General features: G+C 35.5%; 1 protein-coding gene across 4 annotated transcripts in view; it reads right to left on the minus strand.

Moving 5' to 3' along the window:
• The window catches only part of LOC136038136 (MAP kinase-activating death domain protein-like), a 219,319-nt gene that overhangs the window by 144,192 nt on the left and 55,115 nt on the right, over nucleotides 1-20,012 (minus strand). For all 4 annotated transcript variants that reach the window (XM_065721193.1, XM_065721174.1, XM_065721183.1 and 1 more), the window contains exons 7-8: nucleotides 13,908-14,066; nucleotides 3,747-3,878 (exon numbers count right to left, since the gene is read on the minus strand). In XM_065721193.1, the coding sequence (XP_065577265.1) occupies nucleotides 3,747-3,878; nucleotides 13,908-14,066 (291 nt within the window). The remainder of the gene's footprint in view (nucleotides 1-3,746; nucleotides 3,879-13,907; nucleotides 14,067-20,012) is intronic.

The following is a 20,012-nucleotide window of genomic DNA, read 5'->3' on the forward strand; positions in this document are numbered from 1 at the left end:
CATGTGCAACCTAGGGCAACGATTATCACATATGGAGTTTGGTAATGAAGGTAAACCGTTTGTTAAGTAAAGGGACATGTCAAAATTTACAGCAGATTTGTTCGACTAATTTTGACTGTTTTAAAATTACAAAGGCCACAACAGAATCTAATAGATTCAGATTTAATTGAAATATTATTTTAATAAATTTTCAAAGTTTAACTAGTGCAAACTGATTTATCAGTGACTCTTACAATTAATAATTATTATTATGAAAAAGTTTTTGGTAACGAACAATAAGGAGTGACTGATAGTAAATAAAAACTCTAAGAAATGGAATCTTGAGAGCAATTGATACATCAAAAGAATTGTTTTTTTTATTCATAATGATTCCAAATATATAATTTTGATACGCATTCAAAACATATAAAATTCATTAAGTTTAATGTCACCCGTAAAAATACCGGTCTCGAAAAGTTGAGTAATTTTCGAAAAAGAGGGGAAACTCCCCAAACAGTCAAAAAATCTTACAGAAATTCTAGGAATTAAGTAATGAATAACTCTAAAAGACAGTTTATATTAGTATCAAGATGTTCATATCCTAGAAAACAAAAATGATATGCATTGTGATTTTTTACGGAACCGTCTTTGCCATTTCCCAATTTAAAAAAAAAGACAGGTAAAATTTAATCTTTTCCTCCCAGAAAATTTGTTTATGAGCTTTTCCAAACATACTTAAGTGTATGTTTACTTCTTTACTCAAGATTGGAATATTAGATCTTATTTACTTAAATTTTAAACTTAATTAATTAAGCAGAAAATTGTTTTTAAGAAGGCCAAAATCTCATTTCCAAGAAAAGTTTTTGAATTCATTATTAAAAACTGTTTCTTGGACCTAAGTAACAATTAATAGAAATACCACGTTTGAAGAGTCAGTTGGTCGTTATGAAGTGCTTTCAACGAATGTCTCTTTCCCATTTCCCAGTCAAACAGTTCGTGGTAACGAAGGAGTAAGGAGCGATCCGGCTCAATATTAAACGAAACTCTAAACAATGGAATTTTGATGCTAAAAGATACATCAAAAGAATCGAATTTTCATGCTGATTCTAAATATATAACTTTCATCAAATTTAATCTTTGTCATCAAAAGTTAGAAGCCTGAGAAAATTTGCCTTATTCTGGAAAATAGGGGGAAACACCCCCTAAAAGTCAAAGAATCTTAACGAAAATCACATCATTGTATTCAGCGTATCAGAGAACCTTATAGCAACAATTTCAAGCTCCTATCTACAAAAATGCAGAAATTCGTATTTTTTGTCAGAAGACAGATCACGGGTGCGTGTTTGTTTTTTTTTTTTTTTTTTTTCCCAGGGTCATCGTATCGACCAAGTGGTCCTAGAATCTCGCAAGAGGGCTAATTCTAACGGAAATGAAAAGTTCAAGTGCCCTTTTTAAGTGACAAAAAATGGACGGCACCTAGGCCCCCTCCCACGCTCATTGTTTCCCAAAGTCAACGGATCAAAATTTTGAGATAGCCATTTTGTTCCGCATAGTCGAAAACCATAATAACTATGTCTTTGGAATGACTCACTCCCCCACAGTCCCTGGGGGAGGGGCTGCAAGTTACAAACTTTGTCCAGTGTTTACATACAGTAATGGTTATTGGGAAGTGTACAGACGTTTGCAGGGGGATTTTTTTGGTTTGGGGTGAGGTTGAGGGGAGGGGGCTATGTGGGAGTATATTCCCTTGGAGGAATGTGTCATGGGGGAAGAGAAATTCAATGAAAAGGGCGCGGGATTTTCTAGCATTACTATAAAAAAAAACAATGAAAAAATAAACATGAAAAAGTTTTTTCAACTGAAAGTAAGGAATAGCATTAAAACTTAAAACGAACAGAGATTTTTACTCATATGAGGGGTTCTAAAAATACTTCAGCATAAAGAGCGAGGTATTTAGGAGGAGATAAATACCTTGCTCTTTATGCTAAAGTATTTTTAGTAGTTTCAACTATTTATTCTACGGCCTTTCTGATTCAGGGGTCATTCTTAATGCATTTGGACAAAACTTAAGATTTAGTGTAAAGAGCGAGGTATTTACGAGGGGACAAACCCCCTCATATACATAATAAAAAATACAAGAATATAAAAGTTTGTTATGTAAGTTACTTTTTAAGTTGCGTATATTTTTTACTAATAAAAACGTTCGTTAAAAATTAAAAGTTCTAGTTGCCTTTTTAAACTACCGAAAAATTGGAGGGCAACTAGGCCTCCTTCCCAACCACTTATTTCTCAAAATCGTCTGATCAAAACTAAGAGAAAGCCATTTAGCCAAAAAAAAATTAATATGCAAATTTCATTTCAATGATTTATGTGCGGAGAGCCAAAATCAAAAATGCATTAATTCAAAAGCGTTCAGAAATTAAATTTAAAAAAAAACTAGTTTTTTAGACTGAAAGTAAGGAGCGATAAAGTTAAAACTTAAAACGAACAGAAATCACTCCGTATATGAAATGGGTTGTCCCCTCCGCAATCCCTCGCTCTTTACGCTAAAGTTTGACTCTTTGCCACAATTCTACTTTTTAAAACAATTAAAAACTTTAGCGTAAAGAGCGAGGGATTGCGAAGGGGACAACCCATTTCATATACGGAGTAAGTTCTGTTCGTTTTAAGTTTTAATATCGCTCCTTACTTTCAGTTTAAAAAACTAGTTTTTTTTTATTTGATTTCAAAAAAGAGACAGGCAAAACTAAGCTTTTTCCTTACAGATATTCATTAATCATATAAACTTTTATAAATCAGAGTTTAACTCATACTTACTTTTTTCCCAGGGCCGTAAATATTACACTCTTATTAAATGAAGTTTTAAAATTAATCTAGTCGAAATTGGTTGTACCAAAGGGAAAACACTATTTCCAGGACTGGCGCAAATTTCCTATTAAAACTGTTTCTAGGAACTAAGTAACAATTAATAACAAAAAGTCCATGTCTAAGAAGCTTCAACATGATATGCTTTCAACGAAAGTATCTTTCCTCTTTCCCAATTTGAGAAAACAGACAAGAGAAATTATTCTTATTTATTCCAAGAAATCGCTTATTATATACAATCTCACATATTTGAAAAAGGCCAAAGAGCAGCTGGAGCATACTGATAACACTAGGAAATGAACTGTAATGGTTTTAGTTTGATTCTTCTAGGAAAGAAGGTCTTATAGTAGTAATATTGCCAAACTGAATTACCAAAGATTGTTATTCTTGGCCGTACATCAGGGACCAAACAAAAATCAGGTCAATCTCAAGTGGGATGGAAACAGGACTTAAGGGAGGAATAAATAAGATTGAAACTTCATGGTAGTGGGTATAGAGTGAAGCTTTGAATAGACTGGGGCGGAGGAGGAGTGTACGCAGCTATTTTGGCGCTGCTGTGAGCTGTTAGGGGTAGTAGTATCAGCAAAGTGTTAAGACAAGAGAACGGTGCATGAAACTATATTGAGAGGAGCCTCTCCCATCCCATAAAAAAAATCTCATCATCCTGGATTTTCACCGAAATTTAGGTTTTGGAAAAGAACAAGAGTCATAAATGATGAGATCCTTAAATGGATATGATAAAAACAAGTAATAAATAAAAAATAAAAATTGTATGCAACATTTTCTTTACTTATTGTCATATGGAAGATAATGTTCTTTCTCCTTGCAAAACTACTTCGTGAGATATATTTTTCTATATGCGCAAGGAAAGAAAAAGGGAAAAACAAAACAAAAAAACTTACCTGTTCAGCTCCGGGCATTGTTGCCGGTAGTAAGGGTATAACAGGAAACATGTATTCTAATGGATAAAGCATTTGGACAAAAGCCATTATAGACAGAGCCAAGGCATTATAGTCTCTTGATATGAAAACAATCTGAAATCAGAGAAAGGCAAAATAAAACAAAACCGCAATGGGAAAAATATGTCAATAAATGTTATTTTGCATTTTTCTTATTTTGCAGCAAGATTCGCAACATCCGTCATAGCGATGAAACGCCAACAGGGAGCCATCATCAGTGATACATTACTTAATTCAGTAATTGTTCATACTGTTGAGATAGCTCATATATCATAAAGTCCCAATTGACACTAACATTGTATTATATTTGCCAAAAATTATTTTATTTTGATTTAAGTGTTTTCTAATTTATAAATATTTTATATTTTATTACTTCAGGTAGGAGCCATTCTAAAAATCAATCAATCCTGGCGATTACAATCTTATGATGATCGAAAACCTTCATAAAAAAGTTTGAATAAGTTCTCAGACTGCACTCTCTTTCTATTTATAACTAAAATAGAATCAAAATATTGAAAACGCGTAAACCATCTAACAAGACAATGAACGTTGAAAGAAAAAACTTGTTTCTACAATAAAAATTTTAATCGTTCGAATTTTTCAGCTTCACTTCTGGAAACCTGTGTCAGTGGGGAAAAAAGGAAAGAACATTACAAAAAGAAACAAAAAATCAGAAGAAACACAAGAAACAAAACTATAGTTATTGTTGTTCAAGTTCAACATAATAATTCACACACGAAACGCAAGACTACTGTATATGTCCGAGCTGTACTCTGATATAACTGATACGATTTACATCAGAAGATAAACAACACAAAAGGCAAAGTTATGAGTATGAAAAACTAGTCTCATTTTTGACCCGGAGAGGGTGGTCGATTAGTCGTTCATGTACTGAAGATATTCACCCTGGACCACATCTTATAAAGCTTTTGTCTAGTAATTAAATAAAAAACAATAATTATAAAAAATAATTATTTTGGTTACTTTTAATGTTTTTTTTTTCGGAAACGGATAACTCTTTTCCAAAGCGACGTTAGTTTCTTAACTAGCAACCACATTGAAGGAGATCTTAGGCTTAAAAAAGAATTGGAAGAGAATTGACCAAACATGATAAAAGACAAACTAAATAATTTTGAAACCTACTTTTACGAATTTATTCTATGAAATTCTATGTCTCAAAAATAAAAAGTTTTGGGGGGTCCTTGAGTTTTTTTTTTCCAGGAACGCACCTGAAACGAATATTTTTGAGTCTCTTATATTCATTTACTTTATACATACAGCTAAGCAATTTTTAATGATTTTTTAAAAATTATTTACACACAGAACTTAGTAGATCCGGTTATCTTAAAAAAATATTTTAGAATGTCATACGTTTACTGCTACTACTACAAGTACTACAAGCAACTCAGTGCAACCAGGGCTGCCAATTTTTTTTAAGGAGTGTGTCATATTTTTTCCGAAAATGTGCTTTTTGTGTCATCTCAGATTCCATAATGTGTCACAAAATGTGTCATATTTTTTTGCTACAAGTGGTATCATATTTAATTGTCAAATCTTTATTTAGAGTTTTGAATACGTAATCTTTTCCAAATCAGTTCAAAAAGGAGTAAACTTAACCTTATCCTATTATCTTGGGATCATGACCTTTTTGTGACGTCATGAAAGAAATAGAAACATTCGATTAAATTAATGTTACACACTATGAATTTGTGTCTGGGCGGCCAACGAGGCAAGTTTACATTTATAAAAGTTTTAGGGACAATCAATACCGACAGCAAATTGAAAATAGACTTTTCGTATGACGTCGTAATCGTAATCGGATCTATACGTAATCGGCTTTATTGGCTAGCCTAAGCTTTTTATTAACTCAATATGTAAGCCATTCAACCAGCTTCAATCTAGTATTTTTGTCATATTTTTTGGTGCCTTTTTAGGCCAGATGGATTATTCTGAAGGAAAGACATCTCTAGAACTTTGTAATCTTGTCCGAGGTTGGATACCCCTCCTGTACTCCTAAAAAGGCCAACGAGGCAAGTTTACATTTATAAAAGTTTTAGGGACAATCAATTCCGACAGCAAATTGAAAATAGACTTTTCGTATGACGTCGTAATCGTAATCGGATCTATACGTAATCGGCTTTATTGGCTAAGCTTTTTATTAACTCAATATGTAAGCCATTCAACCAACTTCAATCTAGTATTTTTGTCATATTTTTTGGTGCCTTTTTAGGCCAGATGGATTATTCTGAAGGAAAGACATCTCTAGAACTTTGTAATCTTGTCCGAGGTTGGATACCCCTCCTGTACTCCTAAAAATGGGAGTTACTGCTTATGCACACAGCTCTGGTAAACTGCATGCTGTTTAATTTTGACTATTAAATACGTAACAGTTGGCTACACAAAATACTCAATCAAGAAGTATTCAGCGTGCATTTTGATTTGAAATTTCCGCCTATGGCTGTTTTTTTTCGCGTGGTTTAAATTTTAAATACGGTGATGGCATCTGTCCTGCATTCTGCACTGTTTGTGTACTACTGTCACCGTTAGGCAGCGCTATTCCCTTCCATTAATTTGTAGCTTTTCTGGAGGTAGAAAATTGAAATTTTACTCTTCTTTTATTACCATTTAAAATCAAGACTAGGATGACAAAAATATGTCATTTTTTTGAAAAATGTGTCATTTTTTTTTGAAAAATGTGTCATTTTTGTCGATTGTGTCATTTTTTATTGAAAAATGTGTCATTTTCGTCGATTGTGTCATTATTTCGTCTGAATGTGTCATTGTGTCACGCAACATCAAATTGTGTCATTTTGACACAAAATGTTTCAATTTGGCAGCCATGAGTGCAACACCAAATAGCTTGAGGCGAACACGGCTACGCACACTCCTCCTGTATCTCAATCTATTCAAAGCCTTCCTCTTTACACTCTTTCTCTCATTACAGCTATTGAAAGTGGGATTGAACCACACTTTTCCTTCCCAAAACAATCAGTAGGCAATTTCTCTGAAAAACATCTATAAAACCTAACCGTTTTTATGGCACTTGGTATTAACCATGTGACATATTGCAATCACAAATTCTGTCGGTCTGTCTGTCTGTCGGTCCCGGTTTTGATTTGACCATCTGGGGGGGGGAGTGGGGGGCCGGTTAATTCAAAAAAATTTAGAAAAAATGAAGTATTTTTAACTTACGAACGGTTGATAAGATCTTAATGAACTTTGATGTTTGGAAGGATATCGTGTCTCAAAGCTATTATTTTAAATCCAAACCAGATCTGGTGACATTGGGGGGGGTGGAGGGGGAAACCTAAAATCTTGGAAAACACCTAGAGTGAAGGAATCGGGATGAAACTTGGTGGGAAAACAAGCACAAATCCTAGATATGATTGACCTAACCGGAACGGATCCGCTCTCTTTGGGGTAGTTGGGGGGGGGGGGGTTAATTCTGAAATATTAGAAAAAATGAGGTATTTTTAACTTGCGAACGGGTGATCAGATCTCAATGAAATTTGACATTTAGAAGGATATCATGTCTCAAAGCTCTTGTTTTAAATCCCGACCGGATCTGGTGACATTGGGGGAAGTTTGGGGGAAGGAAACCTAAAATCATGGAAAACGCTTAGATTGAAGGGATCGGGATGAAACTTGATGGGAAAAATAAGCAGAAGTCTTAGATACGTGATTGACATAATTGGAACGGATCCGCTCTATTGGGGGGGGGGCTTAATTCTAAGAAATTAGAAAAAATGACGTATTTTTAACTTAAGAAGGAGTGATCCGATCTTCGTAAAACTTCATATTTAGAAGGACCTTGTAACTCAGATCTCTTTTTTTAAATCTCAACTGGATCCAGCGTCATTGGGGGGGGGCAGTTGGGGGGCGGAAACCTAAGAAAATACTTAAAGAGGAGAGATCAGGATGAAACTGGATGGGAAGAATAAAAACCTGTCTAAGATACGTGACTGACATAACCAGACCGGATCTGCTCTCTTTGGTGGAGTTGGGGGGGGGGGGGTAATTCGGAAAAATGCAATTTACGAACAGGGAAACTGGAATTCTTGGGAAACGTGAAACTTGGGGTATTTTTATCTTACGATCAGGCGATCGGATCTTAATGAAACTTGATATATATAGAAGGATCTTATGTCTCAGATGCTCCATTTTCGACTCGAATTGGATCTGGGAACATAGGGGGCTGGAGGAGGGAAACAGAAATCTTGGAAAACGCTTAGAGTGGAGGGACCAGGATGAAAATTGATTGGAAGAATAAGCACAAGTTCTAGATATGCGATTGACATAATTGGAACGGATCTGTTCTCTTTGAAGGAAGTGGGGGGTGTTAATTTGGAAAAATTAGAAAAATTGACGTATTTTTAACTTAAGAACGGGTGACTTGATCTTAATGAAATTTAATATTTAGAAGGAATTCATGTCTCAGAGCTCTTATTTCGAATCCCGACCAGATCTGTTGATATTGGGGGAAGTTGGAGGGGGAAATCGTGGAAAACGCTTGGAGTAGAGGAATCGGGATGAAGCTTGGTGGATAGAATAAGTAAATGTCCTTGATACATGATTCATATAACCGTACTGGATTCGCTCTCTTTAGGGGAGTTGGGGAGTTAGGGGGAGGGGTTCAGTGATTTGGCGAGTTTGGTGCTTCTAGACGTGCTAGGACGATGAAAATTGGACGATGAAGTGTGTCAGGGAGCTGCACAAATTGACTTGATTAAGTCGTTTTCCCAAATTCGACCATCTGGGGAGCTAAAGGGAGAGGAAAAATTAGAAAAAATTAGGTATTTATAACTTACGAGTGGGTGATCGGATCTTAATGAATGTTGATATTTAGAAGGACATCGTGACTTAGAGCTCTTATTTTAAATCCTGACCGACATTAAGCCTCTGATTTTCCTTTTAAATCAATCTATTGAGTCTTTTGACTCTTGGCTCTTAGCTCTTCTTGCCTCGTCAGAAGTGCCATATGAGCTCTTAGCTCTTGTTCTGATTTAATATGGTTTAGAATGACCTCTTCGACTTTATTTTGGCCTTTTTCTCCCGACAATTCCCTATGTGTCAATGGTTAAGGGTAAATTCAACGCTGAAAATTAAACTGGTCCATTCTATTCTGGTACAGTGTTTAACCATCGTTTTGTATCTTTATTTGTGTCCTTTGCACAAATAAACTGTATTTATTAAGTTTATCTGTGTAACTTCAAAAGAAACTATCTAGTTCTCTGTATTGTGGATTACTCAGGAAGGATTCTGTGCGAAAAAATGAGGTATTTATATCTTACTAGCTGTTGGGGTTGGCGCCACCCCAACACCTAGCTGGTGGGGGCGCTTCGCGCCCCCCCAAGCCCCCCCGCGCGCACAAGTCGTTACGCGCCATATTAGTTACGTGCCATTGTAGTTGTGTCCCTGTGTCCCACCTGTGAATATAAATATATATATATATATATATATATATATATATATATATATATATATATATATATATATATATATATATATACATATATATATATATATATATATATATATATATATATATATATATATATATACATATATATATATATATATATATATATATATATATATATATATATATATATATATATGTATATATATATATATATTTTAACTACGCAAAACTTGCGAATGTACAACATTCTTGGCTGTCCCATTGTCTGTGCATATAAATAGATTGTCAGGTTTACCGACTCTTGAACATGCAACATATATTTGTCCATGGGAAAAACAATATGTATTCAGATCTATACCTCATTATTCTAATGATTGCCCTTGAGCTTTGTTGATGGTGATTGCTAATCGAAGATTCCCTGTGTCCCTGTCGTCATTTTAATATATATACACTTGTGCCCCACGGCGTCCCCGTTGTTGTTGTTTCCCAGTGTCCCGGTCGTCATTTATATCCCGGGGTCCCAGTCTGTAATTTCTCTTTGAGTGTCACGGTCGTCATTTATATTCCCTGTGCCCCGGTCGTCATTTGTGTTCCGGTGTCCCGGTCGTCATTTGTGTCCCGGTGCTTTGTTGATGGTGATTGCTAATCGAACATTCCTTGTGTCCCGGTCGCTTTCTCTTTGAGTGTCCCGGTCGTCATTTATATTCCCTATGTCCCGGTCCCGGTCGTCATTTGTGTCCCGATGTCCCGGTGTGTAATTTCGTCAATCAAAAAACATGACGTCAGTCGACACACAAACACACAGACAACTTATTTTTATATTTATAGATGTCCCGGTGTCCCGGTCGTCATTTGTGTCCCGATGTCCCGGTGAGTACTTTCGTCAATCAACAAACATGACGTCAGTCGACATACAAACATGACGTCACTCGACACACACACACACAGACAACTTATTTATATATATATAGACGAGTGGGTGATCGGATCTTAATGAATGTTGATATTTAGAAGAACATCGTGAGTTAGAGCTCTTATTTTAAATCCTGACCGGCATTAAGCCTCTGATTTTCCTTTTAAATCAATCTATTGATCCTTAGAATTTTTTAGAGCTCATACCATACGAGCTCTTGGCTCTTAGCTCTTCTTGCCTCGTCAGAAGTGTCATATGAGCTCTTAGCTCTTGTTCAGATTTAATATGGTTTAGTATGACCTCTTCGACTTTATTTTGGCCTTTTTCTCCCGACAATTCACTATATGTCAATGATTAAAGGTCAATTCAACGCTGAAAATTAACCTGGTCCATTCTATTCTGGTACAGTGTTTAGACATATTTTTGTATCTTTATTTGTGTCCTTTGCACAAATAAACTGTATTTACTAAGTTTGTCTTTGTAACTTCAAAAGAAACTATCTGGTTCTCTGTATTGTGGATTACTCAGGAAGGATTCTGTGCGCATCTCTGCTTAAAGAAATAAACGCGAAAGACCAGGATTACAGCCAGGATTTTTACTGGGTGGGATGGAGGGGTTTTCCACTTTTTGAGAGATGGGTTTAGCTATAGAAGCAGACTTTTTCGGTCAAGGAAAGGAAACCCTAATACATGCAGTGCTATATACAAAATTTGGTCGTTATGCGGTTTTGTCACTTTTTCTTGCTATTTCTCATGAATCTTTGGTTCATAGTACCAGACAAATAACATGCAAATTTCTGAAAAATTGAGAGAAACTAATTTAGGGCCTTTTGTTCTAGGAATTTTTTTTTTTATTTATCCATCCGTCTCCGTTTCCTTTGTGTTACAAAAGTGAAACTTCCAGAAATACATCTATTGCAGAAAGGCAAAAGAAAGGGCTATGGCCATCACATGAAGCTTTTCTTGAACTGATCTGAAGGCTTTTTTTTACTTTTACATTTCTTGCTGTAGTTTTGTAGCATGAATTAAGCAAAGAGATATAATATCATTAGCACAGGGGAGATCAAAATAGTATAAATTAACTCGTTTGTTCTGTTAAGACCAAACAAAGTATGGTTGATGCTTTGTTCATTTTCGTTTCCTGTTTGATTGATCTTAATTTAATTTTCTAGAGTTTCAGTTAATATCGGGCCCAGTCACTCCTTAATTGTAGTTGATTACTACAAACAGTTTGATAATAACGTCAAACATGATAATACACCCTGAGCTAACAGTTACTACAGTACAGTGGCTGTGGGGCTCTGCTGTGGTAAAGGAGGATGGAAGTTCGAGTCGCTCTAGTAACTATAAAGAAATCAAACAGGCAACGAACTTTAAGCAAGGAGCGACCCAGCTCAGTACTAACCGAAAATCTAAAAAACGGAGTTTTGATATCAATAGATGTATCAAAAAATTGAATTTTTATGCTGATTTCAAATATATAAGTTTCATCAAGTTTAATCTTGTCCATCTAAAGCTTGGAGCCTTGGAAAATTTACCTTATTTTCAAAAAGGAGAAAACGTCCCTTAAACGTCATAGAATCTTATTGGAAATCACAACATCAGATTCAGCATACGAAATAACACTACTGTAGAAGTTTCATGCTCCTATCTGCAAAAAATTTTAGTTTTTTCCAGAGGGTGATCGTATCGACCCAGTCACCCTAGAATGTCGCGAGAGAGCTCATTCTAACGAAAATTGAAAGTTCTAGTGCCCTTTTTAAGATACCTAAAATTGGAGGGCAACTAGGCCCCCTCTCACGCTCATTTTCCCCAAACTCATCGGACTAAAATTTTAAGATAGCAACTATGTCTTTGAGGACGACTTAATCACCCACAGTCCCCGGAGGAAGGGCTGTAAGTTATGAACTTTGCTCATGTTTACATGAATTATAGGCTATTCCGAAAAATACATACATTTTTGGGAGGATTTTTTTCTGGCGGGAGTTCGGGGGAGGGGGTTACGTGGGAGAATCTTTCCATAAAGGATTGATTCGTGGGGGAAGGGAATTTTCCATGAAGGGTGTGCCAGATATCCCAGAATTATTTGAACAAGATCAGAAATTAAATTAAAAAAGTTTTTTCAACTAAAAGCATTACATATATGAGGGGTTTACCCTCTCCTCGATGCCTCACTCTTTACGCTAAAGTTTTCTTATTACTTTCATAAGAGCTATTTATTCTAATTAAACGGCCTTTTTGATTCAGGGGTCATTCTTAAAGAATTGGAACACAATTTGAACTTTAGCACAAAGAGCAATGTATTTACGAGTGGGGGAACCTCCGCATATACGTAATGATTTCAATTCGTTTGAAGTTTTATTGTTGCTCCTTTCCTTCAATTGAAAAACACTAATCTTTTTTTTTTCATTTAATCTGAAGACAGGATAGGACTTTTTGTATACCATTTTTTGCCTCTTCTTCTATTAATTAACGATCCAAATGGCATTTGAAACATATTGGATTCTTAGGCCATTTTTTATTTATTGTCCGTCTTGATACTGCTACACATTCACATATGAGAAAATTATAAATTTCATCTTTTATAAAATATTCAAAGCTTGATATTGGGCTTGATTGGGCTGCTTCTTTCTTAACAACTCTAGGAAAAAACAACTCTGGCTCTTTACAACAGGGAGCTTTAGAGCCTCATCTCTCAAATTGATTTAGATTGTTTTAAATTTAATCATTATTTTAATTCATTTTGGGTTGTCCTCAGTTTTAACATGGCACTATTTTTCTTGGAAAAATTTCTTTTTTGGACTTCTTTTCATATTAAATACAGGACAAATCCTATGCCTTTTTCTTAGTTGGAATAGCAAAAGGGGAAACGCAGAAAATCAGGTAGTGAAGACAGTCAAGCAAAGCACCGTTCATACAAAATTAAAAATGTATTCGTAAAAATTGTTACTCGTTTAAAGTAATAAGATATATCTACTCTCTGTAAACGAACAATAATTGTGTATTTATGTATGGATAATTTTTCTCGAAAGAAGCTCCATATTTTTTTTTTTTTTTTTTTTTTTTTTTTTTTTTTTTTTTTTTTTTTATTTATTTATTTTTTTATTTTTTTTTTTTTGGAAAATTGACGTCCTGGGATTTTCTGGCCTGCAAAAACAATCTACATAGGTCGCGACTTTGAGAATATTCGTTTAGAGCTTTAATTTCGGAAAAAATGGATATGAGTGACGTCATATTTAGAAGTATATACTAGACATGCAAAAAGTGGGACATATTCAAGCTTAAGTCCCTGCAAAAATCTCGAAATTCTTATTTAAGAATTTCTTAGATAAAAATGTGTTATAAATTCACATATTTTTCGATTATTTTGGTTTCTGGTGTTTCATTAATTTAGTACTTCTACTTTGCCAAGTTACCTTGTTTGAACGGTTTATGGGCGTGCTGACAACAAAATTAAGGAATATTGCCAAATGAGGTTAAATTAAAAGCTGCGTTTTTTGACAGTGGGGGGTTTAAAATTACCCCCTTTACTTGTGAGTCTTCGACTCATATTTTTGTAAGCTAGACTTTCTCCTGAGCAGTTATTATAGCAAAAATATTCAACAATGACATATACAGTTATAGCTTTTTCATGGCAAAATTCATGCTAAAAGGCTGCTACGAAATTGTCCTGAAACAGCCATCATCAACCATTAGTCTTATTATCATCAACCACAGTCTTATCAATTTCGCTTAAGAAATTATAGCTTATGAAATGCTTGTTACATTACCTTGTGCTCCAGCATTATCAGGGTGAGAACCCAAAGGCACGCATCAACCCCAAGTAGTTCAAGGGGCAGGTGAAGGGGGTAGTCTGCTAATGGAAATCGTGTATGATCCGGCAGAGCAAATATTAAAGGCCGGTGGAGGTCGTGAGGAAGAATGCTAACCTAGAAGAATAATTACAATATGAGTTAGCTTGCTTCTACCGTTTTTGTCTTTTATTCAGAGATGATTTCATAATTACTGAAGAAAAAAAAAATCCATAAGACTTTTCAGAAGCAATTGCATACGATTTGTGGTTTTGAAATAAGCAAATTTGAAACATTACGCAGAAATTGATTTGAATTTGCTAATAGAAAAACACAGGTTTAATTCTATTATTGCTACGACTTTTACTATAGCTAATAATTCACTACAGCAACAATCCAAAAGAGACTAACCCGGCTGCAGACGATTCTTCTCTACCACAATATATTCAAAAACTTCAATATTAACCCCCTTGCACCAGTTTCAAGTTTCCCTTGAATTCTTTCATCAAGATCTCTTCCCACCACATTCTAGGACGACTTATCTGTCGTTTGGCCCTAGGTAAAAAAAATGTAAAGAATAAGTCATTGGACTTGATACTTTGACTGGACATTGGAGTACCGGTGGTGCTGATCTCCATTTTATGGCCCTTCAGGCAGGGGCGAACCCCCCAAGGGGGAAGGATAACGGAAACATATTTCCCCCCCCCCGAAATTTGGAAAAATTTGTCCTGTAGGATCGACATTCTTATAGATCTCCAGTAATATTATAGACAGTAATATTATTACTGTCTCGATTAATATATTATATTACCGTCTCGAGTAATATATTATATTACCGTCTCGAGTAATATTATTTTACAAATGCCATAAATATTATGGTTCTGTATACTGACTTTTATAAAAAGAGGTTCCAGCCAAAGTGGTTTTAAAAGCTATAACATGAAGCAAGTATCATGGGGTTTGATACTTGGACTTGACATTGGCGTACCGGGGGTGCTGATCTTCATATCATGGACCTTCAGGCAGGGGTGAACCCTGAGGGAATAACGGAGATACAAGCCCCCCCTCCGAAATTTGGGAAATTTGTCTTGTAGGGTCGACGTTCTCATAGATCTCGAGTAATGTTATAGATAGACAGATATACTTGACATAGGCGTTTAAATCATAACTGTCTTAAAAGCTAACCAAATTAATTACGGATTTTATTCCCATTGAAATAGAGTAAAATATGCGCAACAAGTAGATACTGTGTGACGATCTCCATATGAGAATTTTTGTTTTGTGAAAATGCAGTTGGGAACAATGCCAGGCTGCTGCTAAGTAAGCCACGAGCTGTAGAATCTCGGGCTCCTGAGATCGTTGAATTTAATATAAATCAAGCGTGAGCTTTTTTAGAGTTTATACAGAAGTGTATGCCCCTGTTTGTTAATTAAATAAAAAAAACTAATTTTTTTAGCTGAAAGTAAGGAGCGACATTAAAACTTAAAACGAACAGAAATTACTCCGTATATAAGATGGTTTGTCCCCTCTGCAATGCCTCGCTCTTTACGCTAAAGCTTTTAATTGTTTTAAAAAGCAGGATTGTGGCAAAGAGTCAAGTTTTTAATTGTTTTAAAAAGTAGAATTGTGACAAAGAATCAAACTTTAGCGTAAAGAGCGAGGGATTTGCGGAGGGGACAAACCATTTTATATACGGAGTAATTTATGTTCGTTTTAAGTTTTAATGTCGCTCCTTACTTTCAGCTAAAAAAATTAGTTTTTTTTATTTAATTTCTGAACGTTTTTGAATTAATGCATGTTTGGTTTTGGCTCTCCGTATATAAATTATTAAAATGAAATTTGTATATTAATTCTTTTTTTGGCTAAATGGCTTTCTCTTAGTTTTGATCAGACGATTTTGAGAAATAAGGGGTGGAGAAGGAGGCCTAGTTGCCCTCAAATTTTTCGGTTGCTTAAAAAGGCAACTAGAACTTTTAATTTTTAACGAACGTTTTTATTAGTAAAAATTATACGTAACTTATAAATTAGCAACTTACGTAACAAACTTTCATAATCTTATATTTTTATTATGTATACAAGGGGGTTTGTATCCTCGTTAATACCTCGCTCTTTACACTAAATCTTAAGTTTTGTCCTAATTCTTTAAGAATGACCCCTGAATCAGAAAGGCCGTGGAATAAATAGTTGAAATTACTAAAAATACTTTAGCATAAAGAGCGAGGTATTTATCTCCTCCTAAATACCTCGCTCTTTATGCTAAAGTATTTTTAGAACCCCTCATATGCGTTATAATCTCTGTTCGTTTTAAGTTTCAATGCTACTCCTTCCTTTCCTTTGAAAAAACGTTTTCATGTTTATTTTTCATTGTTTTTTATAGTAATGCTAGAAAATCATGCGCCCTTTTCCTTGAATTTTCTTCCCCCATAACAGATTCCTCCAAGGAAAGATCCTCCAACATAGCCCCCTCCCCTCAGCCCCACCCCCCCAAACAAAATAAAATCCCCCTGAAAAAGTCTGTACAATTCCCAATAACCATTACTATATGTAAACACTGGTCAAAGTTTGTAACTTGCAGCCCCTTCCCCAGGGATTGTGGGGGAGTAAATCATCCCCAAATACATAGTTATTATGGTTTTCGACTATGCTGAACAAAATGGATATCTCAAAATTTTGATCCGTTGACTTTGGGAAAAAAATGAGCGTGGGAGGGGGCCTAGATGTCCTCCAATTTTTTTGGTCACTTAAAAAGGGCACTAGAACTTTTCATTTCCGTTAGAATGAGCCCTCTTGCGACATTCTAGGACCACTTGGTCGATACGATGACCCCTGGGAAAAAAAACAAATAAACACGCACCCGTGATTTGTCTTCTGGCAAAAAATACAAAATTCCACATTTTTGTAGATAGGAGCTTGAAACTTCTACAGTAGGATGCTCTGATACGCTGAATCTGACGGTGTGATTTTCGTTAAGATTATATGACTTTTAGGGGGTGTTTCCCCCTATTTTCTTAAATAAGGCAAATTTTCTCAGGCTCGTAACTTTTGATGGGTAAGACTAAACTTGATGAAACTTATGTATTTAAAATCAGCATTAAAATACGATTCTTTTGGTGTAGCTATTGATATCAAAATTCAATTTTTTAGAGTTTTGGTTACTATTGAGCCGGGTCGCTCCTTACTGCAGTTCGTTACCACGAACTGTTTGATTATTCGTTCATCATTTCAAAAGGAAATAAAAAATTATAGACTTTTTCAAAAAGAAACAATTGGTTGATAGCAGACCTTGTCTGGTTGACACAAACCCTGTTTGGAATGGGAAGCAATTAAAATACTTAAGAGGGCAAGTTTATGATGGAGCTTCATCTATGAGTAGCCAGTTTCAAGGTTGGGCTTCTATATTCCGTGAATTTTTTCCCCACGCAGTCTATACTCGCTGTGTGATGTCGTAACTAGTGACATTGAGTACAGTAAGAGATTAAGATATATTATTATCTCTGAGCATTCAAAGAGTGGTAGGCTTAAAGCGGTATAACAAGACATTAATGTAAACCTAATTTGAAAGCGGGAGAGGGGCAGTTCCCCCGTCGCAAGCGTCAACACTGGTCAACAATATTTATTTCCATTTGTGAAAATCTTCAATTTTTTACGAGTTATTTGAACAAATTTTGGCTTTAATTCAGTGGTATTGAAATATAATTATAAAGATGTACCGTGTCCCGCAATTCCTGTTCCACTGGGCCACCTTTCCGACGGTGATTGCCACTTCTATCCTGGGCCTGCCCATATTAAAGAAAATTGCTTGTTATTTTGTGTACGGAAGAGAATAATGGAAGACTAATACTGTTCATTCTTCGCGGAATATAGCTGAAATTTCACATGTCAATGGTCACCCAGTCATCCTTTGAGCAATTCAAGAAGCTGATCAATGAGAAGTTGGACAAAATCCTAACGGCACAAGCTCAAGTTTCTACAAAGCTAGACTCAATTTCGGCAGAAATTAAAATTCTAAAGGATGAGGCTGTGTTGCGAGACCATACAATTTCTGAGCTTGAGTTAGCCTTAGATAACCAAAGACCCAATCAGATTCGTTGGAAAAGTGACTGCTAGCCTTTGAAGTAAAAGAACGAAAGCTTAATCTACTCATTCACGGGCTTCCTGAAGAAAAAGTTTCCAAAAAGATGGAAGTTTCAGTTTCAAACTTTATTAGAAACAAACTTGAAGTCACAGAACCTATTAATCTGTTGAAATGCTATCGCATCACTCCTCGGTCGTCAAATGTTACTGATTCGCGTCAACGCGGTAACAAGTCTAAACAGCAAACGAAGCCTGTTTTGATCTCGTTTGGCTAGTTAATAATTCCTGTTAATAATGGCCTTTTTACACTTGCGAGTGGGAATTGCTGTGGGGTGCTTTCTAGCCTAGATTTTTATCTACGTTCCTTCCTGGTAATGGGATAGGAGGTATGGGGCTTTGTGATACTTTTTTGAATGCAAATACCCTGAATGTGGCAAATATTCAAGGATACCAAATACTTCAGAAAAATAGATTGAATAATCAGAAAGGAGGACTTGTATTCTACATCCATACTTCTGAAAAAATTAAAGAAATGAATTAAAAATCTGAAAAAATTAATCTGAAGCATTTTGAAGAAATTAAAGATTTTGACTCTCTATATGAGGAAATGCTGTTCAAATTTCTGGTTATTGAAGTCACCATAGCATCTGAGAAGGTTCTTTTATGCATATTCTACCGCCCTCCTAGTTCTAGCATCAACAAATATTTGGATATATTTGAAGAATTTGCTAAGATGGTTAGTTTCAAGAAAAGAAAAATCATTCTCATGGGAGACTTTAACAATGACACTTCCTCAGTAACTCATGACTCAAGTACTTCTGCGCCTTCAAGTACTCTGGCTACAGACTTCCTTACTGCATCATTGGCTGCTGGCTTAGTTCCATCCTTCTGGATTCCAAATCGGGTTACAAATCACAATGCATCTATTATTGATAATCAACTTGTAAATTTCCCTGTTGGGTCATATGACGTAATACTTACGGATGTGTCTGATCATTTTATCCTTATGAGCTCGTTTCTACGGTATTCCGATGAAAAGGGTCAAATGAAAAAATCTAGAAGGATGGGTCAAGGTTCGGTTAGGCTATTAAACGCCAAGTTACTTTGTACTGATTGGTCACAATGCCTGGAGTCATATGACGTTGAATTTGTAACCAGGTCGTTTACTGAAACATTTCAGAATGCTTTAAATGAAACTTGCCCTCTTGTGAAGAAAAGGTGTAAAAGTACCAGGTGCCTGTAAAGCCATGGATAACAAAAGGCTTGCTTAAGAGTATTAAGGAAAAAAAAATCGACTTTACGCTGAATACATAAATTCTCCCACATCAAATAATGAAACTACATTCAAATCTTATAAAAACCATCTTACCAAGACTGATAAGATGGGCGAAGAAGATTCATTTCGAGAAACTATTTTTCGAAGCTGAAAGATCTCCAAAAAAGACCTGGACAATAATTAACGAGTGTCTTAACAAAAGCAAAAGTAAAGGGCTTCCCGAATCAATGAATGTATCGGATGGATCAACAGTAAATGGTAAGCAAAAGGTAGCCGAGAAAATGAACCAGTACTTTGCTAGGATTGGAGAGGCCACCGTAAAAAGTAATTTGAATGACTCCTTGGATATGAAATCTGGATTTCGCGACTTTCTACCACATCCCGTCGATTCTTCCATATTTCTCTCTCCCGTGACTGAAGTGGAACTCAGGAATCTGGTAAAAATCATGAAGAACGGACATTCTGAAGGAACTGATTGCTCATCTACCTATCTACTTAAACAAACCATTGGATGCTATGCTCAAGTGCTGGTTCATCTGGTCAATCTATGCTTCAAACACTGATCTTTCCCTGAAGTGATGAAAACAGCTCGAGTTATTCCCCTACATAAAGGAGGAAACAATCAAGATCCATCCAATTATCGACCTATTTCCATTTTGTCCGCTTTTAGCAAAGTTATTGAAAAGTGTATATATAACAGGTTGAACAGTTTTTTGAAAAAAAACAAATTTTCT

The sequence above is a fragment of the Artemia franciscana genome, chromosome 2 (assembly GCF_032884065.1).
Source record: "Artemia franciscana chromosome 2, ASM3288406v1, whole genome shotgun sequence".
Lineage (NCBI taxonomy): Eukaryota > Metazoa > Arthropoda > Branchiopoda > Anostraca > Artemiidae > Artemia > Artemia franciscana.